General features: G+C 35.0%; 1 protein-coding gene across 5 annotated transcripts in view; it reads right to left on the bottom strand.

Annotated features, from left to right (window-relative positions):
* Positions 1-24,199, bottom strand: part of TRAPPC8 (trafficking protein particle complex subunit 8) — an 82,906-nt gene that overhangs the window by 32,961 nt on the left and 25,746 nt on the right. For 2 of the 5 annotated variants that reach the window (XM_078060467.1, XM_036096688.2), the window contains exons 10-18: positions 23,765-23,865; positions 22,393-22,498; positions 11,543-11,563; positions 10,495-10,626; positions 6,189-6,413; positions 5,146-5,254; positions 3,304-3,498; positions 2,527-2,657; positions 251-325 (exon numbers count right to left, since the gene is read on the bottom strand). In XM_078060467.1, coding sequence (XP_077916593.1) covers positions 251-325; positions 2,527-2,657; positions 3,304-3,498; positions 5,146-5,254; positions 6,189-6,413; positions 10,495-10,626; positions 11,543-11,563; positions 22,393-22,498; positions 23,765-23,865 — 1,095 coding nt within the window. The remainder of the gene's footprint in view (positions 1-250; positions 326-2,526; positions 2,658-3,303; positions 3,499-5,145; positions 5,255-6,188; positions 6,414-10,494; positions 10,627-11,542; positions 11,564-22,392; positions 22,499-23,764; positions 23,866-24,199) is intronic. The other 3 variants (XM_078060469.1, XM_036096690.2, XM_078060468.1) reach the window with 2 other exon arrangements.

Here is a 24,199-nt window from a genome sequence, read left to right as displayed (position 1 = left end):
TATCACACTGACCGCCTTCAAAAAAGCAAAAACTTTCCACCAGGCTTCTTTGGAAATTAACAAACCAAAGACCACTGCAAATCTACTCTTCCCACCAATTTCCTCTTGTGCAATTCCTGTTTCCCAATCTTCCAAATTTTACCTTTTAAGAAAACTAGAATATAAAACAAACTGAATAAATTGATTTTTAAAATTTGTTTGCATCTTACTTTTTGAAAGGCTTAAGACAAAAAAATAATAAAATAATTACCACTTTAGATTCTTCACTATTAATTAAAAATTCTGAAATAACTTCAGTTCCAATCATTTCAGGTTCACCTGTTACCTGAAAAATAAGTTATTTTGTAAAACATACATTCTAATGAATAAAGTATCAGTATATTAACATTCCTATATGTCAGTACTTAAGAACAATAACAATAATTATAGTTAGTATTTACTAGGTTCTTACTATGTGCTAAGCAAGATGCAAAGTGTTTTACTTTCACACCTGGAGTAAAGCCACGCAAGTAGCAGAATGCATGATATATACATTTTTTCATTTCATTCAGTCCAATTCAAGTGAGGGGGGGTAAGTGACCTACTCTAAGTTGCAGCCTAGAGGATAAAACTTCAAGAGATAAAGTTCAGTTACTAATGGTCAACAATGGCCAAAATGGCCATTTAATCTTACAATCAGAGCAAATTTCCCCATTTTGTACTCTGACTAGCCTCTCTTTCCAAATTGGCCAATTACACAAAGTAATGGCACCTAAGCAAGATGCATAAAAGACTGGTGGATAATAAGGGCAGTAAGAGAGAGCAAAAAAAGGCCTGTGGCCTCCAAACCAAGGACTTCTGTAACAATCTCTGGTCATGTAACAAAGCAGAGTTAACTGACTTACACTTGGGGTAAAGCTGGTCCTCATAAACACTGTTTTACTTTTACCATGAAGTTAGTTATTTCACACAATAAATAAAAATTACATTTCCCTAAGTTCCATTTCAGCATCTTAATCCATCAGCAGAAGCTTATGAAGAAATCCAAAGAGTTTGAAATTTACAGCAAAAAGTGTAACTTAATTATACACAATGAAAATTTTCACTCAACTTTAATAAACCTCCTTTAAAATCTAATATATTAAACAGACTAATATATTTTAAAAAGCTAATGGATATTTAAAAAAAACTTTCCCAAGAGTAAACAGTTTATATGCTTCTAATTTGTATTCCAGACATCTAAAAAACATTAGAAAAATTCATAAAGTTGCTAAAATTCCAGTCAGAATAGAGCCTACAAAATCTCAATCTTTCAAATTATTCACGAGTGTAAATAATCACAAAATGTCTTTAATGGACTTAACTAACAAGACTTTAAATAAGGCAATCTTTAAAAATCAAAACACTTCAAGAAAAATAATTTATACTAAAGTTAGTATGACATACATCTTCTTTCAAGTTCTCCTTCCATAAATCAGTGCCAAAATGTTGGGATATTTCCCAGTTCCAAAATAATATTTACCACATTTCTAAAACATATAGTTAGGTGTATAAAAAAGCTAAAGTTATAGAGTAGATATTGGTGAATAACATATAAATTGGTAAAGAATGTACTGTCCCAGTTCTTTCTGCTACAATCAGCTTAGTAACAAAAATTATTTGTTCAAGTCATTCCCGCTTCAAAAATAACTATCCTAGATAAAGAGCTTACTACAGACCTGAATAAGAAAAGAAAAAGATACATAAATATAAAGACAATCCACAAAAAAAGGAAATACAAGAACTTCAACTTCACCAGAAATTAATGACATGGAAAATAATAAAGTAAAATAGCATTTTTCTTACCTATCAAATCAGTAAGATTTTTTTTTTTTTTAATAAATAAGAATACTTAATGCTGCAAAGATGATATGCAACCCCATGTGCTGTTAGTGAAAAGCTTGTTGGTATGACCTTTTGGGAAACTAATAGAGTACCAAAATACTTATTCCCTAAAATGTTTTAACTTCATGCCCAGGAATCTTTACTACAGAATTTATCAGGATAAAAAACTATACACCCAAATTTTCACCACTGTATTATGATGATAGTAAACAAATGGAAACTTCTAAAACTACTATCAGTGGAGAGATATTAGAAGAGCTTACAGGTCATCCATGATGGAATATTATAAAGAAATGAAATATTGAGACATTTTAATATCAAAATATGCATATGAATCAACACAGAATAAAAAAAAACGAACATACACAATATGATAGAATCCCAAATATGAGAGCAAACATACAAATGGAAATGACTAGGAAGATACAGAAAAGTGTTAAAGTGGTTATTTCTAAATACTGAGAAGACAGTTTTATTTTTATTCCTTATGTTTTTTGTATACTCATTTTCAACAATAAGCATATGTCATACTTTTTATAACTAGGGCAAATAAGCATAAAAAAGAATAAGTATAGCTCACTGAAGAGAAAAAATTGAAATGTTATGCATCTGTTAAGGCTATTACTGAAACATGCTTATTACAAATACCTTTTAATAACTTACTAGTTCTTTAACTTCTTCATTATCCTTTCCACTACTATCTTTGGGTTGAAACTTCCACAGCAATGACAAATCAGTCAACAAAAGTGGAACCTTCAAAGGATTTCTAAAAGCCACTTCCACTGTTACTGGTTCTACAAAAGAAAGGCCTAAATTAATAACTTTAATAAACCCCACCTATGCTTCGATTCTCTAAACCTATACCTAAACCTCTAAACCCTATTCTTCAATTTTCTAAACACACCTTACTTTCACAGCTCTTCATTTCTGCCTAGACTATCTTTTACCACCTTGTACATGTCCATTTATTCAGGATTTAGTTTTAAAATGACTTCCTCTAGGGGCGCCTGGGTGGCTCAGTCAGTGAAGCGGCTGCCTAGGCTCAGGTCATGATCTCAGGGTCCTGGGATCGAGCCGCGCATCGGGCTCTCCGGTTAGCGGGGAGTCTGCTTCTCCCTCTCACTCTCCCTCTGTACTCTCTCTCAAATAAATAAATAAAATCTTAAAAAAAAAAAAAAAAAGACTTCCTCTAAAAGATTTCCCCCCAATTTCTTTGTACTAACAAATGTCATTCTCTCTTCTATATTCCAATAGCATACTGTATATACCAGTATTAGAGCCCACAATGCCTGGTTTTATAGATGCAGCTCACTAAGTTATGTTTCCTAATTTATTTTTTCATGCCCGGCTTCCAGTGATTTTTGGCACATAGAAAATGATCTTGTATCTGCTGTAAGTAAACTAAACAAAAAATCATGAATAAAAATTCAAGTACATCACCTTCTACAACTGCCAGTGGAAATCTTGAGTTATCTGAATAACTGTTCAAACAGTACTGTGTGGGGTGGAAAGTGGATGGAATTACTCCTCTGTTAACCACAGCTACAACCTGTTCTTCAAGTTCTCGCCACTGCTGAGAGGATTCAGAATCATATTCTTGATCAAGACTTACATGAGTAGCTGCTTGCTTTTCACCTAAAAAAAAAAAAAAAAAAAAGTCACAATTAAGCACACATTTATTAGCACCTGCCCTCAAATGAAACACATTTTAAATAAAAATCCAAAGTAGCCAAATAAGTATACATACATACTCACTCTTGCCTGTTTAATTATCTGAGAGAAAAATATCCTCTTATAACCCTAGTCTAACTGGCACTTGACTTATAATATTGATGTTCTTTTCTCCTTAACTCTGAAAGAATATATTTTCCCTAATATTGCACAAACAATTTTATATGAAATACCTCAAACATACAGAAACACATGGAGAATAACAATATTTATATACTGAAATTTAACAAATGTCAACATTTGTCATAAGATCCAAAATATTCTTTATAAGATAAATGTTACAAATAATTACTATCCTCTCTGTAACCCTCCCAAATCCTATTACTCTCCTTCATCTCCACTAGCACTTCTTCCCAGAGCTATTCCAAAGCTGAAATATAGTGTTCTCATCCATATTTTTTACTTTACCAAATATTAGTGTATACATAAACAATGTATGCATTGTATGAATCGGTTTGTATGCTTGAAATTTATATAAATGGAATTACGTTTGATTGATCATTCTGTAACTTTTTTCACTGAACATTAATGGTGTATTATTCATATTGAAACATGTAGAACAATTTCACTCATGTCCTACAGCATGAATCCATTATATAAATATGCCAAAATTTATCATCTCCTCTATCATTTTACTTTTTTTGCTATTAAAACCAATGCCGGCATAAACATTTTGATAAATATATATATATATATGTATTTTTTTTTAAGATTTATTTATTTATTTGAGAAAGAGAGAGAGAGAGGAGCAAGGAAGGGCAGAGAGAGTCTCAAGACGACTCCGTGTTAAGCATGGAGCCCAATGCAGGGCCTGATCCCAGGACACTGAGACCACAACTCAAGCTGAAACCAAGAGTTGGACACTTAACCAACTGCACCACCCAGGCACCCATTGATAAATATTTTTAAATAAAATACTAAATTAAATCTCAAGGAGAAACATATTAATAAGCTCAAATATAAGAATGCTTAGAATTACAAAGTTTACTTTAACATATTTATACTCTTGGCCCAGTACTGCCATTCTAAGGCTCAATCCTAAGAAAATAAGCCTATATTTTAAAAAGTCTTACAAGAACAGCAGAATATTGGCAACTGTTCTCTGCTTCTAAGAATATTTGAAATTTCCATAATAAAAACTTAAAAAAAGTTTTATCCACAAAAATGTCCATCACAACATAATTTTATGTAAGGAAAGAAGGAAATAGTCCAACTATATAACAAGCAAATATTAAAGTACTTTATTTATATGTACTGAATAGAGTATCTTACTGACATTAAAAATGCTTAATAAGACTACGTAATAACATGAGCATTCTTTATACTATGTGAAAAAATCCATTATAATTATAGCTATTTTGTTGTTATTTTTAGCTTGTAGAGCTGGAAGGTACACCACTGAAGTAGTGGTAGGATGGTTAAGTGATTCGGTACAGAGTTATTTATTTTCAAATATTCTTTAACAATTACAACATCATTTCTTAAATAAAGAAAAAAAAACACTTAAAAAAATAGTCACTAGGTAACAAGGCGAAATAAAATTTTACGAACCATCTGCCGGTCGTCTGTCGTGGCCAAAGAAAACCCGTGTTGCTGAACTGTTAATATACGGTAAAGGTAGCTGTGGTAAAGGACCATCTGGTGATAGCTGACTTACATTCTAGGAGAAATACAGAAGAAAAAGAACTTTTTGAGAAAATTCTACTTTCTTTATATTTGCCTCATTTTTTAACATGCAAGGTATTAAAAATATGTTAAGCAAGAATATTAAGATAAAGAATTACTAGTTTTACTTAATTTATCAGCCTTAAAATTTTAAATAACATTTATCCTGGCCAAGAGAATCTTTAGATCTAAAGTTCCTCAGCTAATTAGCTCTCTTTGGATGTGGAAATTTCCAAATATTATTTTGCTATGCACTTTATTTTCTGTGACTCATTACAGCATCCTATCTGTCAAAATTCTAACCCATATGATCTCAAATTTATAAAGTATGAAAGGGTATTTTCTGCAGGATAGATAAAATATTCATATACTCACAAGTCTTGAGGAAAAATTTTTAAAATTTGAAAAATAAATTTTTCCGTAAAACAATGTTTTATATTTTCTAACCTCCTGTCTCAGTGAGGTATTTTTCCTTCCTATTTTCTGGGTTAGACCATAATAATATGTCCACTTCCCACAGACACATACCTTTTCATCTTTCATAGGTAAAAGAAAGTAAACTACTTTTTCCAAAGGATGGTATGAGGACCCAGTATATTATAAAATCAGTTATGATGCAAAAAAAATAATAATAAAGAAGAAGCAGTCCAGAAAGTTTGTGGCATCTCTTCTTCTTCTTTTTTTTTTTTTAAGTTCCAAGAACAGGCACAGATCAAATGTTTACTGGAATATTAAAATTCCCTTTTAAAGATCTGTAGAAGGGCAATGCAACTCACATCTATGACCAAAGGGCATACTGCCACACTTTATTATGACAATTACATAAATTTTAAGAAAACCATTTTATTAAACAACTACTAAAGGAGTTTTTTTTTTACTAAAAATAATGACTTAAATTTTAATATCTACTACTGAAAATAAGTATTCACCTTGTAAACATAAAGATACTCTCTGAGGAAGGCCCCTTGTTGAGCAGCAGATTGTTTACTTTCATTGATTAAAATATGCCTAAAAGCAGACACAGCATTGTCCAGTTGCCTAAGGGTATACGACTGGCGCCCAATAGTAAAGTTAATGTGATCTTCTGCAAGAGACCAGCCTTTTCCCTTGTAAACTTGCATGGCTTGACAATAACAGCGTAAAGCATGCTTTTTCTGAAAGAAAATAAACAAAACGAAGTATTAAAATCCAAATTTCTCTTGGACTAGAAAAAATAAACACACACACAGAATCACGAACGTGGTAATTGGTGTTTCTTCTAACAGAGACTAGAATGATGAGAAAATGAAACTAACATTTATGAAGACCCCTTTGCAATTATTACTAAAAAACAAGAGGTCCTGAAGCAGGCAAGTGACTGCTTTGTCCAAGGGCAGGAAGTCTAAGAAGTCAAAAATAATCATGACTTTATGAAAAACCATCCGGGAGTTTTCAGAGCAGTAGCATACAGAGTCGTGAATTAGTCAGGTTGTTATTTTATAACTGAGAACTATCTTACTAATTTTCTTATGGTCATCTCTATACCACTGCACTGGGCTGAAGGCTAATTAAACTACTGTTTCGTTTGGTTAAGAGTATGCTATATTCTTTTCTTTTGCCCACTGCTGCATCCTGCCACACCTGTGAGCATATGTTTGGCATTAATTACCTATCACTGCTACCCTCTGAAGTCAGACAACCTCTATCTTAAACCTGGGATTTGGTACCAAGGAAGAGGCTTCACTCCACTAAACCTTCTACTTCAGAGTATACTCTTGTACCTACTCCCCTCTCGAGGGTGGATTACAAACTTTGTACCATGTATATCCAGGACTGCTTGTTTTTTAAAGAAATGTTTTCTTGGTAAATAATTAAAGCAAATCAAAATCATCTGCCACTTAACAGCATGCAGTTTAAGAACTCAGTCTCTCTTCTGTGATATTCCTACAAAGATACACAATTTGAATTCTCATCATGAGGAAACACCAAACACACACCAAACAAATTGAGGGACACTCTATAAAAATAATTGGCCCGTAATCTTCAAAAGTATCAAGGTCATAAAGTCAAAGGATCCTTCTAAACAGGATCCTTATGCTATAAAAGACATTTATGGGACAACTGTCAAAACCTGCATAAGGTCGGAGGATTAGCTAGCGGTACTGTATTGAGTCCTTGATTTGATTGTTGTATTATGGTTATACAGGAGAAAAAGTCTTGTTTCTAGGAAACGGGGAATATGTCCTAAAGTATTTGTGGGTAATGAGGCACCAGGTAGACAACTATCAAATCACTCAGGTCAAGTTTCTGAACTGTACTTGTAAGTTCTTTATAAGTTTGAGATTGTTTCAAAATAATTTTTAAGTGATGTTTCTTGAAAAAACACCCCCAATCTCCATATTGCATTTAGTAAAAAGGAACACAAACACTGAGTCTTAAAAACTAAGATACACGGGCGCCTGGGTGGCTCAGTCGTTGAGCATCTGCCTTCGGCTCGGGTCATGATCGAGCCCCGCATCAGGCTCCCTGCTCCGCAGGAAGCCTGCTTCTCCCTCTCCCGCTCCCGCTACCCCTGCTTGTGTTCCCTCTCTCGCTGTGTCTCTGTCAAATAAATAAATAAAATCTTAAAAAAAAAAAAAAACTAAGATACAAAGAAACAACTTAATATGTCAAAATGTTGAGTTCAAGTGCATTTTTTAGGATTTCTTGGAAAAGCATCTAAAGAGATTTAAAAGGTAACAAGGATTTAAAATCTGCCTTTTAAGGGCGCCTGGGTGGCTCAGTTGGTTGAGCAACTGCCTTCGGCTAAGGTCGTGATCCTGGAGTCCCGGGATCAAGTCCCACATCAGGCTCCCTGCTCAGGGGGGAGTCTGCTTCTCCCCTCTCTCATGCTCTCTCTATCTCATTTTCTCTCTCTCAAATAAATAAAATCTTTAAAAAAATAAAAATAAATAAAAAAAATAAAATCTGCCTTTTAAAGTAAAAATTGAAACACTGTCCCGGGGTATACTGGACACAAACACACCCTTCTCTAGCACTTTCTTAAAATTTTTTACTAATTTTAATCTTTGGTAATGCCAGTTCTTTTTTTTTTTTAAAGATTTTATTTATTTGACAGAGAGAGACACAGCGAGAGAGGGAACACAAGCAGGGGGAGTGGGAGAGGGAGAAGCAGGCTTCCCACAGAGCGGGGAGCCCGATGCGGGGCTCGATCCCAGGACCCTGGGATCATGACCTGAGCCGAAGGCAGACGCTTAACGACTGAGCCACCCAGGCGCCCCCGCCAGTTCTTTTTTTTAAATGCCTTTTACTTGTTGATAATTCTTAATGGAAAACTAATGGTAAAAAAAAGGAACTATTAAAAATGCTGGGGACAAGATAAGCGATTCAGCACGAGCTCTCAGTCAGAAAGGACTGAGAAATGGCCTTTCTATATACACATATGATCTTTTCTAGCATCCTCTCATCCCTGCCAACAACACACATTTTAATGGAAATGTCATGAAAAGTTGGTGTGTCTCAGAAACAACTTGCCCTCAGTCACAACTATTTGTGTTCTATGTCCCACCTTCCAAGGAAGATACTATTCTTGACCAGCTACAATAGGACATGTATTTGTTTTTTCAATAGAAAAGCATTTCTAGTTATACTTTCAGTTTCTACATACTGTCTGAGAAAGAGATTTTCTGGATGCAGGGTATATATAGAGTGGTCACAAAATACAAAACTGGGTACCCTGGAATCATTAACACCACGCGATAACTACAGTTAAAGATGATTAATAAGAGGGCGCCTGGGTGGCTCAGATGGTTAAGTGTCTGCCTTTGGCTTGGGTCATGATCTCCAAGTCCTGGGATTGAGCCCCGTGTCCGGCTCCCAGCTCAGCAGGGAGCCTGCTTCTCCCTCTTCCTCTGCCTCTCCCCCTGCTTGTGCTCTGTCTCTCAAATGAATAAATAAAATCTTATTAAAAAGAAAAAGATGATTAATAAGCCAAATAGTAAATGTATGTCAACTTACTACAAATGTAGCATTTTTAATTTGCATGCATTTCCTAGAAGCAACATGCCCTATAATTTCAGAAGATGAAATATGAGCAGCTATTTCCAGTTCCAGTGACATCATCATGTTCATAAATGAAACTATTCACAAAAGTGGACAAAGATGTGGAAAAAGATTACTTACTTTTAATAAGAGACAATGGACCATTCCTAATGGGGTATTTAATTTTCCTCCCAAGCAAAGGGAACCACATGCTTATTACGTTTTGTTAATTTCTAAATAAAACACTTTTAAAGGGCAATAAACAATGGGATAACATGTTTCAGATGCATTTGCATTTACTATGGAAGGAGGTGAAAAATGATAGTTTAAAATTTTGTTCCACTTTAGAACCTGAGAAATTCTAGTTGATGGAGTGTATCAATTATTATAAAAAGATATATAATTTTATAAATATTTTTATAGTTTTACATCTAATATAAAGTAAGTTCACCTATTTTCTAACTTGCCAGTTTCCAAAAATAGAGGGAGGAACCCAATCTTGAAATACTTGTCTTCTAAAAATCATGGCATTTTGGGGGCACTAGGGTGGCTCAGTCGTTAAGCGTCTGCCTTCAGCTCAGGTCATGACCAGGGTCCTGGGATCCAGCCCTGCATCGGGCTCCCTGCTCTGCGGGAAGCCTGCTTCTCCCTCTCCCACTCCCCCTGCTTGTGTTCCTTCTCTCGCTATGTCCCCCTCTGTCAAATAAATAAAAAAAAAAATACTAAAAAAAAAAACAAACCATGGCATTTTTACATGAAATTGAGAGTAATTTTTGAACACTTGTTTCTTTGCACCTTTGTAATAACATACAATTTAAAACACTGACATGTTTGGTTAGCACAGACTGAAAAATATAAGTATGTTCATAAAAATTTATTATTAACCAAATTTTTTTAAGTCCTCATATTCCCCTACCATATAAAAAGCTCTTTAAGAAATAAGACCATGGTTTTATGGGTACATGCTAAGCTCCTTGTATAGTCCCAGGAATACAGAGATGATTCTTCAAACCACACTTATCTATATTTATAGTAAACCACCACTTAGTTCTGCTACCACTCTGCCTCTAGCAATTCTCCCTCCAACTAATACTACAAGGGGCAACTGGGGCTGGAGAAATGCCATACAAATGACATACATTTATAAAATAACAGAATTATAACAAAAATTAAATTATTACAAAATTTTTTTTTTTTTTAAGAAAATGCACTCACCTGCCCGGCTTTACTAAACCGATGGCCTGCCAATATCATGTGAAACGCGTATTTTCTAACCATGGGACTCTTCATGTTTATAAAGCAATGTGCCGCCTGTTCCAAAAGAAGTGCACTTCGAAGATCAGAATCCTATTGAATGTTTAAAAGAAAATAAGGTTAGTTTCACAAAATTAAAAGTAAAAAGATAACAGTTCAACATTTACTTTCAAAAAAAAATTTACTCTCTAAAAATAATCTATAGCATATTCACTGTTTAATGTAAGAGTATCTGAGGGCAGAGATCAAGGGGCAATCCAATCTTGACGATTCTTTCTTCGAATAAGCACAAATTTTTCTCAAAATCCTTCAAAAATTCCCTACTATGAAATATTTTCTTTCGCTTTTCATAAAGCCAAATGTCTGGTTATGATATGCAGCATGTAATAAATCTCTGAAGAAATGCAATCCCTTTTTAAATGGCAAAAAAAAAAAAAAGTATATAACCTGAGAATTTAATACAGGTATACTGATTACAGATAAACCAGAAAGGAGAGCACAGAAAACAACAGACTCACACTAATCTAATTTCTTCAGGAAATTGATCTGAGATATCCAATAGCATATTTCCATTTATCCAAGAAAAAAAGGAAAGATAAAAGAGAATGTGTGTAATTATGAAATAATCTAATCTACTGCTTTATCCTCTATTAAGTTTACTGTATCTAAAAGCAATTCTCAATTTTTGCTTAATTCAAAAATACCAAAATGACTGCTTTTCATTAAAAAGTTTAGAAGGTTTCCCCTTCAAAGATTATCACCGGCTATTAGCATTATTAGTAAATGGTACAACTCAAATTAGTTTCCACTTCAATGGACTCCTACATCAGTATCTACAAAAACCACATACCACATTTACATCCTCACCCATAAGGATAACCTTTCAAATGAAAGAGCCATCATCACTTTACAAATAACAGAGAAAGTAGTGAAGGATGCTGATCAAGTATCAACAACATTTTCACCAAAACTTTCTCTACGTTTTCAGCTATTCTCAAGCTGAACTTACCATGCCCTTCCATGTGTTCTGCTGCCATTATTTTCCCCAGGGAGAGTTGAAAACAGAAAACATTTACTTTAAATGCAATAATGTCAACAAATTATAGTTACATCAAAAAAGTGCTCATAGATCATTGATTATTATAACTATCTCTGCAGCAATTACAAAATTAGAGTGGAAACAGATCTGAGGAAACAATCTAGAAAGCATTCAGTAAATGGTAGATATTATTACCTATTTCAAACCCCCTTGTGACAAAAACTAATGATCAAATGTTTCTGTCCAAGTAAGATCCAAAAGCTAGTAAGTGGGAAAATCAGGAATGTACAATTGACACACAGTTCTTATCCAAAGGTTTACATAAGAATTACTTAGGGGAGCTAGGGAGTGCATTTTTAATTTTTAGGAAAATGTTTTCTTCTTTAAAAAATACTTTTTTTTTTCCTTAAAGAATAAATGTTTCAAAAAAAAAAGTGAACATTTTTCTTCCCCATTCCATGCCTCATCCGACTTGCCATAGGTAACTACAGTTACCAGGTTGGTGTTGTTATCTGTCATTTCTTCCTCTCTATATCTGTGCTTTTATGTTAAATATATACAGTTTTCTAAAAATACACATACTTTTTCATACATAAATGGTATTATACAAAATATTCTTTATCTCATTTTTTGGACTTAATATAGTATCATGGACATCCTTCTAAGACATCTACATCTCTTATTTCTTTTAAAGCTACATTGTATTCTATTATATAAATATACCACAATTTATTAATACAGTCTCCAATTGACTAATATTGCTTCATACTTTTATTACTTTTGTTACTACAAAAAAGTGCTTTGATAAACATATTTATAAAACCATTTTTGAGTAATTATGTATTTTTATTAGACACATTTCTGGAAGTAGAACCACTGAGTTAATGAAAGCTACGTATATAGTTCAAATTCTAATCGACAGAGCCAAACTGCTACAAAAAAAAGTAGTACCAACATATAATCTCATCAACAGAGAATTAGAGTGTAGGTTTTCCACTCTATTCAGCCAAAAATTATTTTAAAAAATTTTTACCTCTTTAATAAAAAAAAAGACACTTTGCTCCTCAACATACATTTAATAGTAAGGCTGGTAATCTTTTCATATGTTTAAGGGTCTTTGTATTTTTTCTGTGAATTGTTCATTTATACTCTTTTGTGAATGGGTTTTTGTGATTATGTGGTTTGTAAGAGCCCTTTGTACACTTAATCAATATTAGGCCTTTGTCATACATTTGCAAGTAGTATTTCCCAGTTTTGACATGAAAGAGTTTATTCTTTAGTAGTCAAGCATACTAACTTTTGCCTCTATGGCTTCAAGATATTGCGTCAAACTAAGAAAGGATGTTATTCCTAGATTTAAAAAAAAATCCTTTCCTATATATTCTGCTATATATGTTTTTTTCATATTATAACTTAATCAAACTATTATCATCACATAGCGAGTAAGATAGGAATCCAACCCCAAACAGCTAGATGTCACAATACCATTTAGTGAATAACCTAACATTCCCTACTAATTTTAAATGACACCTAATCATATGTTATATTTAAATTCTCATTCTACTCCATTACTCTTTCTTATCACTGTAAACAGTGTCAATTTCTGTAGCTTTATAATACATCTTAATATCTGGAACAGGCAATTCCCTCTAATTACTTCTTCCATTTCAGAATTTTATTTAGGCTTTTCAATAGTATTTCACAGTCTTTAAGTGCTATAAACTTATTCCTAGTATGTACACACAAACACATGCAGTCACATACAGACATACAGCATAAATACATATTTTTTTAATTGCCTGTGAGGTTTCATTAAGCTAGAAACCTTGAAGGGCAGCAATCCTGGACATTCAAATTAAGATAAGGAACATGCCCTAGATAACTTTGAGGGTGTGTAAATGATTCTAATGTACAATCCAATTGAGACCAGCACCGTAAACCCTCAGCATTGTCAAATTTAATACTCAAGGGCTGACCAATTTAGGAGAGACCAGGAGGTCCATGGCATGTATTTTTCGCTCTTGCATCCAGTATGGCAGTTGTCTGAGAAAGAACTGATCTGCTGAACTGAATGCCCTACTCCCATGACTCACTGCAACTTTGTTCTTCTGTAGTCCCTGTCTCTTAAAGTGACACCTAAAGTAGAAAGTAGATTACTTTAAACCAAAAAATAGTCCTGAAGAAAAATGACAACTGCCCTCAGTGTTGATGGAAGAAAAATGAAAGAATTTCACAAGGTGATAGTTTTTATCTAGAAAGCAGAGGCTTTTAATGAGTTGAAGAATAAAGTTTTATCTTAGTGGTGGTTCACACCTACAATATGACAAGTATTACATATGCTCTACAAGGAACTAAGAAAAAAAAAATCTGTGATACTATTTCAACAGGAATTCCAGCCTATGAACTTTGCCCATAACCCAAGAGATAATTTTAAAAACTGCAACATTGGGCGCCTGGGTGGCTCAGTTGGTTAAGCGACTGCCTTCGGCTCGGGTCATGATCCTGGAGTCCCGGGATCGAGTCCCACATCGGGCTCCCTGCTCAGCAGGGAGTCTGCTTCTCCCTCTGACCCTCTTCCCTCTTGTGCTGTCTCTCATTCTCTCTCTCAAATAAATAAATAAAATCTTAAAAAAAATAAAAAATAAAAAATAAAAACTGCAACATTAACTTAAAATATGAGGATAAATATTGGGGGGGGGGGAATCATCTGAGGTAGAGGATTCAATAAACGCTTCCATAAAAACACAATGGATGTGGGCACTGGTTGCACAGACTTAAATAAATCAAATCTCAAGTACGGCTTTCAGATTTTTTCCTTGTGTAACTGAGGTTAGTAGGAAAGGTGCTATGAGCTGATCAGTTTACCACAGGAACAGTTTCTCCCAAGGTGGAGAAACTGGTAAAAACTGTTACTACTATCCCTGATGGTAAAAACCCTGACTTACTGTGTTTAAATGCAGTAACAGACAAAGGGGCTATTAAGACCAGAATAAATGTTCAGCACAGAAACACAGACACAGTAGGGAAAAAGCATCACATCTTAAGCACCAAACTCAGACATACCGTCCTATGTGGTGGTAACTGTGGCATGTTTTATCATTACCTGGCTTTGCTCTGTCATCCTGAGAATCCATAACAAGAATAAAATCCACTTGCCCATAAATTTGCAGTCCAAAAAATAAAGCCAAAGTCCAACTCTTTCCACCCAGGCCTCACAGCTGTCTTTTCCAAAACAGTGCTAGCAAAAATCTAGGAAACCTAACTCACTCATGTGAAGAGTACATAACTCTGTTGTTCCCTATCCTCAAGACAAGTGCACTTTTCACGTATTATAAGCCTTTTTAATTAACAGAATGCACACAATAAATACAATTAGTACTTAAAATTTAACATAACTTTATGCACACTATGCCTAGTAGTCTTTGCTTTCAAAGAAATATCTGAAAGGTATAGCAGAAAAAAACCACTGGGAATGACAATTTCTGGGGAAAGGTCCCACCACTCATCCCACCTCTCACCCCAAAACAATGACTATGATAAATTTCTTCAAATTTGATGACAAAACAAATCATCCAGGTTTGAAAAGGTGAAAACAAACTTGGAAAGGAAGAAAGAATAATGACAGAAAATAACAAGGTTGTAATGCAGACAGAAGAATTTGGTCCAAATAATTTTTATTCAAGCTCCTAAAACCATAAATTCCCTTTACATTCACCTGGACTGAAAAACAGCAACATATTCAAACCCAAGTTAAGATTATTTATGACAATACAAAACATCAACACTCAAGAATCTATATTCAGTTCTACTAAATAGTTTATGTCTAGCAACTGTTCATATTGGCCAGTGTCCATGCAATATCAATTATTCGACATTGTTAATATCATCCCTTAACCTAATTAGTTATATCTTACAGAAACCTTTTTAGAATAATTAATGTTCAATTCAGCAAACATATGTAAATTATATACCAGGTGCCAAGGCTAGAGTCAGGCACGGAAGATAAATATGTAGAAGACAACACAATTCCCTACCCTCAAGAACTTAAATATAATTTCTAATATAATATGACAAGTCAGGTCTTACAGCATTATATGAGAGGGGAGGATAGAGACACTTAGGATAACCTGGGGTATTGCAGATGACTATCTGAAGGACATGACTGATATAAGGACTAGTAGACAAGGGAACAAAGAGGAAAAGGGCCACAGTCGAGAAGGACATTACGGACATGAACCAGGACAGCAGGAAGAGGGATTTAAAGGGGGGGAGGGAAGTAAATTATGTTTAAGAAATTTAAAAAAAGGGGCGCCTGGGTGGCTCAGTCATTAAGTGTCTGCCTTCGGCTCGGGTCATGATCCCAGGGTCCTGGGATCAAGCCCCGCATCGGGCTCCCTGCTCTGCAGGAAGCCTGCTTCTCCCTCTCCCACTCCCCCTGCTTGTGTTCCCTCTCTCGCTGTGTCTCTCTCTGTCAAATAAATAAATAAAATCTTAAAAAAAAAAAAAATTTAAAAAATGGATTACTGATAGGATAGGAGACTACAGGCAGTTTCCTGTAACATCCCATTTCTGCCTTGAGTAGATGAGGAACTAGCTGGTTATAACGTAATTTTAAATCATGAGCAATAAGGTAAGCAAGTTTATGACTTTAGTATAGATATGTTGTTAAGTTGCTTTGGAAGCACCCAAGTAGGTAAGTCTAAAAGGCAGCTGGCGTTACAAATCTAAAGCTCAAAGAGAAGTCAGTCAGATTTAAGAGTGAAAATCATCACTAAGAACTGATCACCCAAAAAATGTGTACAGTAAAAAGTATAGTGATCCAAGGATTAAAACCATAGGGTGTAGTAACATTTAAAAGGCAAACAAAGGAAGGGTTTGATTTCGTTCTTCTGTTCTTGAGCATTCATCTAAAAATTCTGTCTTTAGCCATACATATAAAAAAAAAATCATTACCATTCTTTACAAGCCCGGAGTCAATGCAACTTAATAATATCTGCTGTGTACACACACACACACACACACACACACACACACACACACACACACACACACAATGGAATATTACTCAGCCATCAAAAAAGAATGAAATCTTGCCATTTGCAGAAACATGGATGAAACTAGAGTGTGTTATGCTAAACGAAGTAAGTCAGTCAGAGAAAGACAAATATATGATTTCACTCATATGTGAAACTTAAGAAACAAAACATATGAACACAGGGGAAGGGAAGAAAAAATAAGATAAAAACAGAGAGGGAGGCAAACCGTAAGAGACTCAACTACACAGAACAAACTGAGGGTTGCTGGAGGGGCGGTGGGTGGGGGGGATGGGCTAAATGGGTGATGGGCATTAAGGAGGGCACTTGTTGGGATGAGCACTGGGTGTTGTATGTAAGTAATGAATCTCTAAATTCTACTCCTGAAACCAACACTACATTATATGTTAACTTGAATTTAAATTTTAAAAAGGAGGAGGAGGAAAAAGAAGATGATGATGATGGAGGAGGAGGAGGAGGAAGAGGAGGTGGCAGCGCCGGTGGCTCTTCTGGAACTTTCCATCTACACACAGTCTTTGGGGCACCTGGGTGGCTCAGTCAGTTAAGGGTCTGACTTTTGATTTCAGCTCAGGTCATGATCTTAGGGTTGTGAGATCAGGCCCCATGTCAGGCTCCATGCTCAGTGGAGAGTCTGCTTGAGATTCTCTCCCTCCCTCACTCTCTCTGCCCCTCCCCCGTGCTCTCTCGCTAAAATAAATAAATCTTTAAAAAACACACTCTTTTACCCTTGTTTAATATTAATGTATTACCTATCAAATTTTATTAGATGCTTTTATTACCAATCAGATTCAAAGTAGGAAGAGAGTAAGTCAGATGCTGTAAAAGTAGCTTTGAAATTGAGCCCTAGCATACAACCCTTCCCCTTAACTACAGACCTTTGAACTTACATGGTCAGAAACATCTGACCTTAAGCCACCTGCAGCAGATGCCTGGCATGCTGACATGAGATGTTTATTCTTTGAGATTAAGGCAAATATGCAAATACTGTTGGCCAGTTTGGAGATGGGGTAGAAAGGTAATACATTACATACCTATTAGTGATGCAAAATAATAAAAATAATACCTACTTTAAACTTTCAATAGCAACTATATAAATGGATTGCTTTCTCCTTTTCTGAAATATTCATAATATAGATTATTTTGAATGCTTAAGACAATGTTTTTACAAGTTCATACTAGTGAAACTAAGATTAAAAATTCCTCAGTAATTACTCATTTTAAGTATCAATTTTATATTAGAATGATGCGCATGCATGTTGCTTTAAATATTGTTATGCGTAAGAAAGTAATTCCATTTACAACTGCACCAAAAAGAATAAAATACCTAGGAATAAACTTAACCAAGGAGGTGACAGAGCTGTACTCTGAAAACTATAAAACGCTGATAAAAGAAATTGAAGATGATCCTAGCCACAGCAATCAGACAACAAAAAGAAATAAAAGACATCCAAATCGGCAAGGAAGAAGTCAAACTCTCACTCTTTGCAGATGATATGATACTTTATGTGGAAAACCCCAAAGACTCCACCCGAAAACTGCTAGAACTCATACAGGAATTCAGTAAAGTGGCAGGATATAAAATCAATGCACAGAAATCAGTGGCATTCCTATACACCAACAACAAGACAGAAGAAAGAGAAATTAAGGAGTCGATCCCATTTACAACTGCACCCAAAACCATAAGATACCTAGGAATAAATCTAACCAAAGAGGCAAAGGATCTGTACTCAGAAAACTATAAAATACTCATGAAAGAAATTGAGGAAGACACAAAGAAATGGAAAAACGTTCCATGCTCATGGATTGGAAGAACAAATATTGTGAAGATGTCAATGCTACCTAGAGCAATCTACACATTCAATGCAATCCCCATCAAAATACCATCCACTTTTTTCAAAGAAATGGAACAAATAATCCTAAAATTTGTATGGAACCAGAAAAGACCCCAAATAGCCAGAGGAATGTTGAAAAAGAAAAGCAAAGCTGGCGGCATCACAATTCCGGACTTCCAGCTCTATTACAAAGCTGTAATCATCAAGACAGTATGGTACTGGCACAAAAACAGACACATAGATCAATGGAACAGAATAGAGAGCCCAGAAATGGACCCTCAACTCTATGGTCTTCGACAAAGCAGGAAAGAATGTCCGATGGAAAAAAGACAGTCTCTTCAACAAATGGTGTTGGGAAAATTGGACAGCCACATGCAGAAGAATGAAACTGGACCATTTCCTTACGCCACACACAAAAATAGACTCCAAATGGTTGAAAGACCTAAATGTGAGACAGGAGTCCATCAAAATCCTAAAGGAGAACACAGGAAGCAACCTCTTTGACCTCAGCCACAGCCACTTCTTCCTAGAAACATCGCCAAAGGCAAGGGAAGCAAGGGCAAAAATGAACTATTGGGACTTCATCAAGATAAAAAGCTTTTGCACAGCAAAAGAAACAGTCAACAAAACCAAAAGACAACTGACAGAATGGGAGAAGATATTTGCAAATGACATATCAGATAAAGGGCTAGTATCCAAAATCTATAAAGAACTTCTTAAACTCAACACCCAAAGAACAAATGATCCAATCAAGAAATGGGCAGAAGACATGAACAGACATTTTTCCAAAGAAGACATCCAAATGACCAACACACACATGAAAAAGTGCTCAACATCGCTCAGCATCAGGGAAATCCAAATCAAAACCTCAATGAGATATCACCTCACACCAGTCAGAATGGCTAAAATTAACAAGTCAGGAAACGACAGATGTTGGAGAGGATGCGGAGAAAGGGGAACACTCCTACACTGTTGGTGGGAATGCAAGCTGGTGCAGCCACTCTGGAAAACAGTATGGAGGTTCCTCAAAAAGTTGAAAATAGAGCTACTATACGATCCAGCAATTGCACTACTGGGTATTTACCCCAAAGATACAAATGTAGTGATCCGAAGGGGTACGTATGCGCACCCTGATGTTTATAGCAGCAATGTCCACAATAGCCAAACTGTGGAAAGAGCCAAGATGTCCATCGACAGATGAATGGATAAAGAAGATGTGGTGTGTGTGTGTATATATATATATATATACACACATACATACATATATATACAATGGAATATTATGCAGCCATCAAAAGGAATGAAATCTTGCCATTTGCAACGACGTGGATAGAACTGGAGGGTATTATGCTGAGCGAAATAAGTCAATCAGAGAAAGACATGTATCATACAACCTCACTGATATGAGGAATTCTTAATCTCAGGAAACAAACTGATGGTTGCTGGAGTGGTGCGGGGTGGGAGGCTGGGTGATAGACATTGGGTGCTATGGTAAGCGCTGTGAATTGTGTAAGACTGTTGAATCACAGACCTGTAGGTCTGAAACAAATAACACATTATATGTTAAAAAAAGAAGAAAAAGAAGAAGATAGCAGGAGGGGAAGAATGAAGGGGGGGATATCAGAGGGGGAGACCAACCATGAGAGACTATGGGCTCTGAGAAACAAACTGAGGGTTCTAGAGGGGAAGGGGGTGGGGGATGGGTTAGCCTGGTGATGGGTATTAAAGAAGGCACGTTCTGCATGGAGTACTGGGTGTTATACACAAACAATGAATCATGGAACACTACATCAAAAACTAATGATGTAATGTATGGTATTTAACATAATAATAAAAAAAGATTGAAAAAAAAAGAAATTGAAGATGACACAAATAAATGGAAAGATATTCCATGATCATGTACTGGAAGAATTACTATTATTAAAATTACCATACTTCCAAAGCAATCTACAGATTCAATACAATCCCCACCAAAACACCAACTGCATTTTTCACAGAAATAGGACAAATTAATACTAAAATTTGTATGGAACCACAAAAGACCCCAAAGCAACCTTGAGAAAAAAGAACAAAGCTAGAGATATCAGAATTCCAGATTATAAGACACACTACAAAGCTCTAAAAATCAAAACAGCCTGGTACTGGCATAAAAATGAATCACTTTGACCAATGGAACAGAGTAGACAGTCCAAAAATAAATTCATCCTTATATGATCAATCCATCTATGACAAAGGAGGCAAGAATATACAACAGGGGAAAATCTCTTCAATAAATGGTGCTGGGAAAACTGGACAACTATATGGAAAAGAATGAAACTGGATCACTTTCTTACACCATACACAAAAATAAGCTCAAGATAGATTAAAGACCTAAATGTGAGACCTGATGTCATAAAAATCCTAGAAGATAATGCAGTAATTTCTCTGACATTGACCGTAGCAACATTTTTCTAGATATTTCTCCTAAGGCAAGGGAAACAAAAGCAAAAATAAACTATTGGGACTACATCAAAATAAAAAGCTTTTGCATAGTGAAAAGAAACCATCAAAACAAAAAAGGCAACCTACTGATTGGGAGAAGATACTTGCAAATGATATACTCAATAAGGGATTAATATCCAAAATATATAAAGAACTTAACAACTCAACACCAAAACATAAACAATCCCATTAAAAAGTGGGAAGTGGACCTGAATAGACATCTTTCCAAAGAAGACATACAGATGGCCAACAAACTCATGAAAAGACGCTCAACATTACTCATCATCAGGGAAATGCAAATCAAAACCACAATGAGATATCACCTTACACCTGTCAGAATGGCTAAAAGAAAAAAGAAAAGAAATAACAAATATTGGCGAGGATGTGGAGAGAAAGGAACCCTCATGCCCTGCTGGGAATGCAAATTGTTATGGCCACTGTGGAAAACAGTATGGAAGTTCCTCTAAAAAACTAAAAATAGTAAATATCATATGATCCAATAACTCCACTAGTGGGTTTTTACCCAAAGAAAATGAAACCACTGATTCAAAGAACTGTATGGACCCTTATGTTTATCGCAGCATTATTTACAATAGCCAAAATATGGAAGCAACCCAAGTGTCCACTGATAGACAAATGGATAAGAAAGATGTGGTTTATATATATACAATATAACATTCACAGCCGTAAAAAAGAATGAACTCTTGCCATTTGCAACAACATATAGATGGTCCTAGAGGGTATTATACTAAGTGAAACAAATCAGACTGAGAAAGACAAAGACCATATGACTTCATTCATATGTGGAAACTTAAAAACAAATGAATTAAAAAAAAGCAGAATCAGACCTATAAATACAGAGAACAAACTGAAGGTTGCCAGAGGGAAGGGAATAAGGAAATGGGCAAAACAAGTGAAGGGGAGTGGGAGATACAGGTTTCCAGTTATGGAATGAATAAGTCACAGGAATAAAAGGCAGCATAAGGAATATACTCAATGATACTGTAATACTGTTGTATGCGACAGATAGTAACTACACCTATAGTGAGCAGAACCTAAAGTATAGAGAAGTTGAATCACTATGTTGTACGTTTGAAACTAATGTAACATGTAGTATGTCAACTATACTCAAAGTAAAAAATTAAAAAACAAAAAAAGAACCTAAATAAATCAATATTGCTATGCATAAGTCAAAATCTAATTCATAAAAGATGTACAATACATGTTGGTAATTAATAATAATGTAGACTTAAAATATAGAAATAAAATAAATTCATAAAATATTTTAAAAATACATTTAAAATTAATTCACAAATAAGTAGCCATATTGTAAACTCTCAAAAAGAAATTTCCCTCTACTTTCATGTTTTGCACACCCTCTCAAAAAAAAGAAACATTTTTTAAAATTTATGAAACGTTACTGAAGTAAATAAATACTACACATTTTCAGTACCTCACTAGTCAACCGTATTAGAAGAGCTGCAGCCTCTGAATATTTGCTTTGGCTTTTTAAGATTTCAGCACTAAGCAATACACATCTCTCAGCCAATACCATATTCCTAAAGAAAAAAAACAAGAAAAATATAATTAGCACTACAGTAATACCTTGTTACATCACAGTAACTATGTGTTCTCACAGAGGGCTGTATCTGCTGCCAGAATCTCTAAATACATTCTAGAATAGATTGTAAAGTTTAAGAGGTGGGATCCAAAACTGGCTCCACCACTTATTAGCTGTGGCCCCAAGGCAAGTTAAACTCTTTAAGTTTCATTCTTCTCATCTGTAAATGAAGATAGTAATAGTACCCACCATTTCATAGATTTGTTATGAAGATTCAATGAGTGTGTAAATTATTTTGGCATAGTGGCAAATGCCGGGCACACAAAAAAATGCTAATGATTATTAGTGCTGTGTTGTAAACGCACTGCTTTACTACTATCACTACTCCTTAAATAATATTATAAGAGACGGAATTACCTCTATATCTGTCTTCCAACCCATCCATTCTACATAGAACAGTCAGATCAATCTTTCTGAAAAATAACTTTTATTATGTCAAGCCTCTACAGAATATTCAAGAACTCTCCATTTGCAACTACATAAATTTTAACTACAGCTTAACAATAACAATGATAAATGAGAATGAAGGCTCCCCACACCAATACCTTTCAAAACACCTTTTCATATACATCCTCTAACCTAGCCAGGACCCTATTCCCTTTCACCAGTGATGACGCATCCAAAACAATATTTCTGCCAATCACAATTCCTGAAATGTCTTCATGGCTGTCAAATCCCAACCACCTTTCTTTCAGATCCATTCCTCAAAAATCCTATGAAACCTCTCTGACCACTTTCTGGATCAGTTTAGTCTCCTCACAGGTGGCAAGTTCTAACTCCTATGGAGTTCTGACAGAGCTCATTATGTGTACAAAACACTTCTCATTTTCTTCCCTGGACTATTATTTAACTCTTTGTGTTCTGCCTATTTAACAAGAAAAGTTCAAAATGGCTAACCCCTGGCTTAAGAGTAGTTCAGGTTAGAAATGTCCCCACAATAAAATCACCCTCACTGTAACATATAACCTCAACATTACATATAACAAATTCCTAACCACAAATCCAAACAAAATAGGAAGAGAAAGGACGTAATAAAACACTAGTTTTAAAAAATCACCTCATCTTGTCTCTGAGTATATTAACTTGATTCGGGAGCTTGTTTAAATTTAAAGCATGAAAAACAAAGAACCATTTATACCTAATAACAATATAAGTGTTAAATTTACCTCTAAATGGATAGAACATAAACATTCTAGTCACCTACTTGCAGATATCCCTATATGTCTGGATTGCTGTATCCATGTAATGCGCAGGGTATGGCCTAGGTGCTCCTGGCTGAAGAAAAGCGGACACTGCTGCCATTTCCTAAAGAAAAAGACATTATTTATACTACTTCAAAAGGAGAAATATACTTATTATTAAGCATTTGGAAGCCTACAAATTGGACTGAAGTTTGCTGGAGCTTTTTATGTATGCACATGTATAAATTTCATGGATTAATGCAGACTTGAAAAATATATTTATATGCTTTTAGTTTTTAAATTCTCTAGTCAAATACCAAAGTCTGTCATTCAGTATTTAAATAAGATTTTTCAAGAAGACCTGATAAACACATTGAGTTATGGTATATACAACTACCAGGTGTACCTAGTTTAAGATTCCGCTACCACCTCCTCCCTGTTCTTCCTTATCCCTCAAT

Source organism: Halichoerus grypus, chromosome 13, assembly GCF_964656455.1.
Source record: "Halichoerus grypus chromosome 13, mHalGry1.hap1.1, whole genome shotgun sequence".
In the NCBI taxonomy this organism is placed as follows: Eukaryota; Metazoa; Chordata; class Mammalia; order Carnivora; family Phocidae; genus Halichoerus; species Halichoerus grypus.
This window is presented reverse-complemented; position numbering and strand designations above follow the sequence as displayed.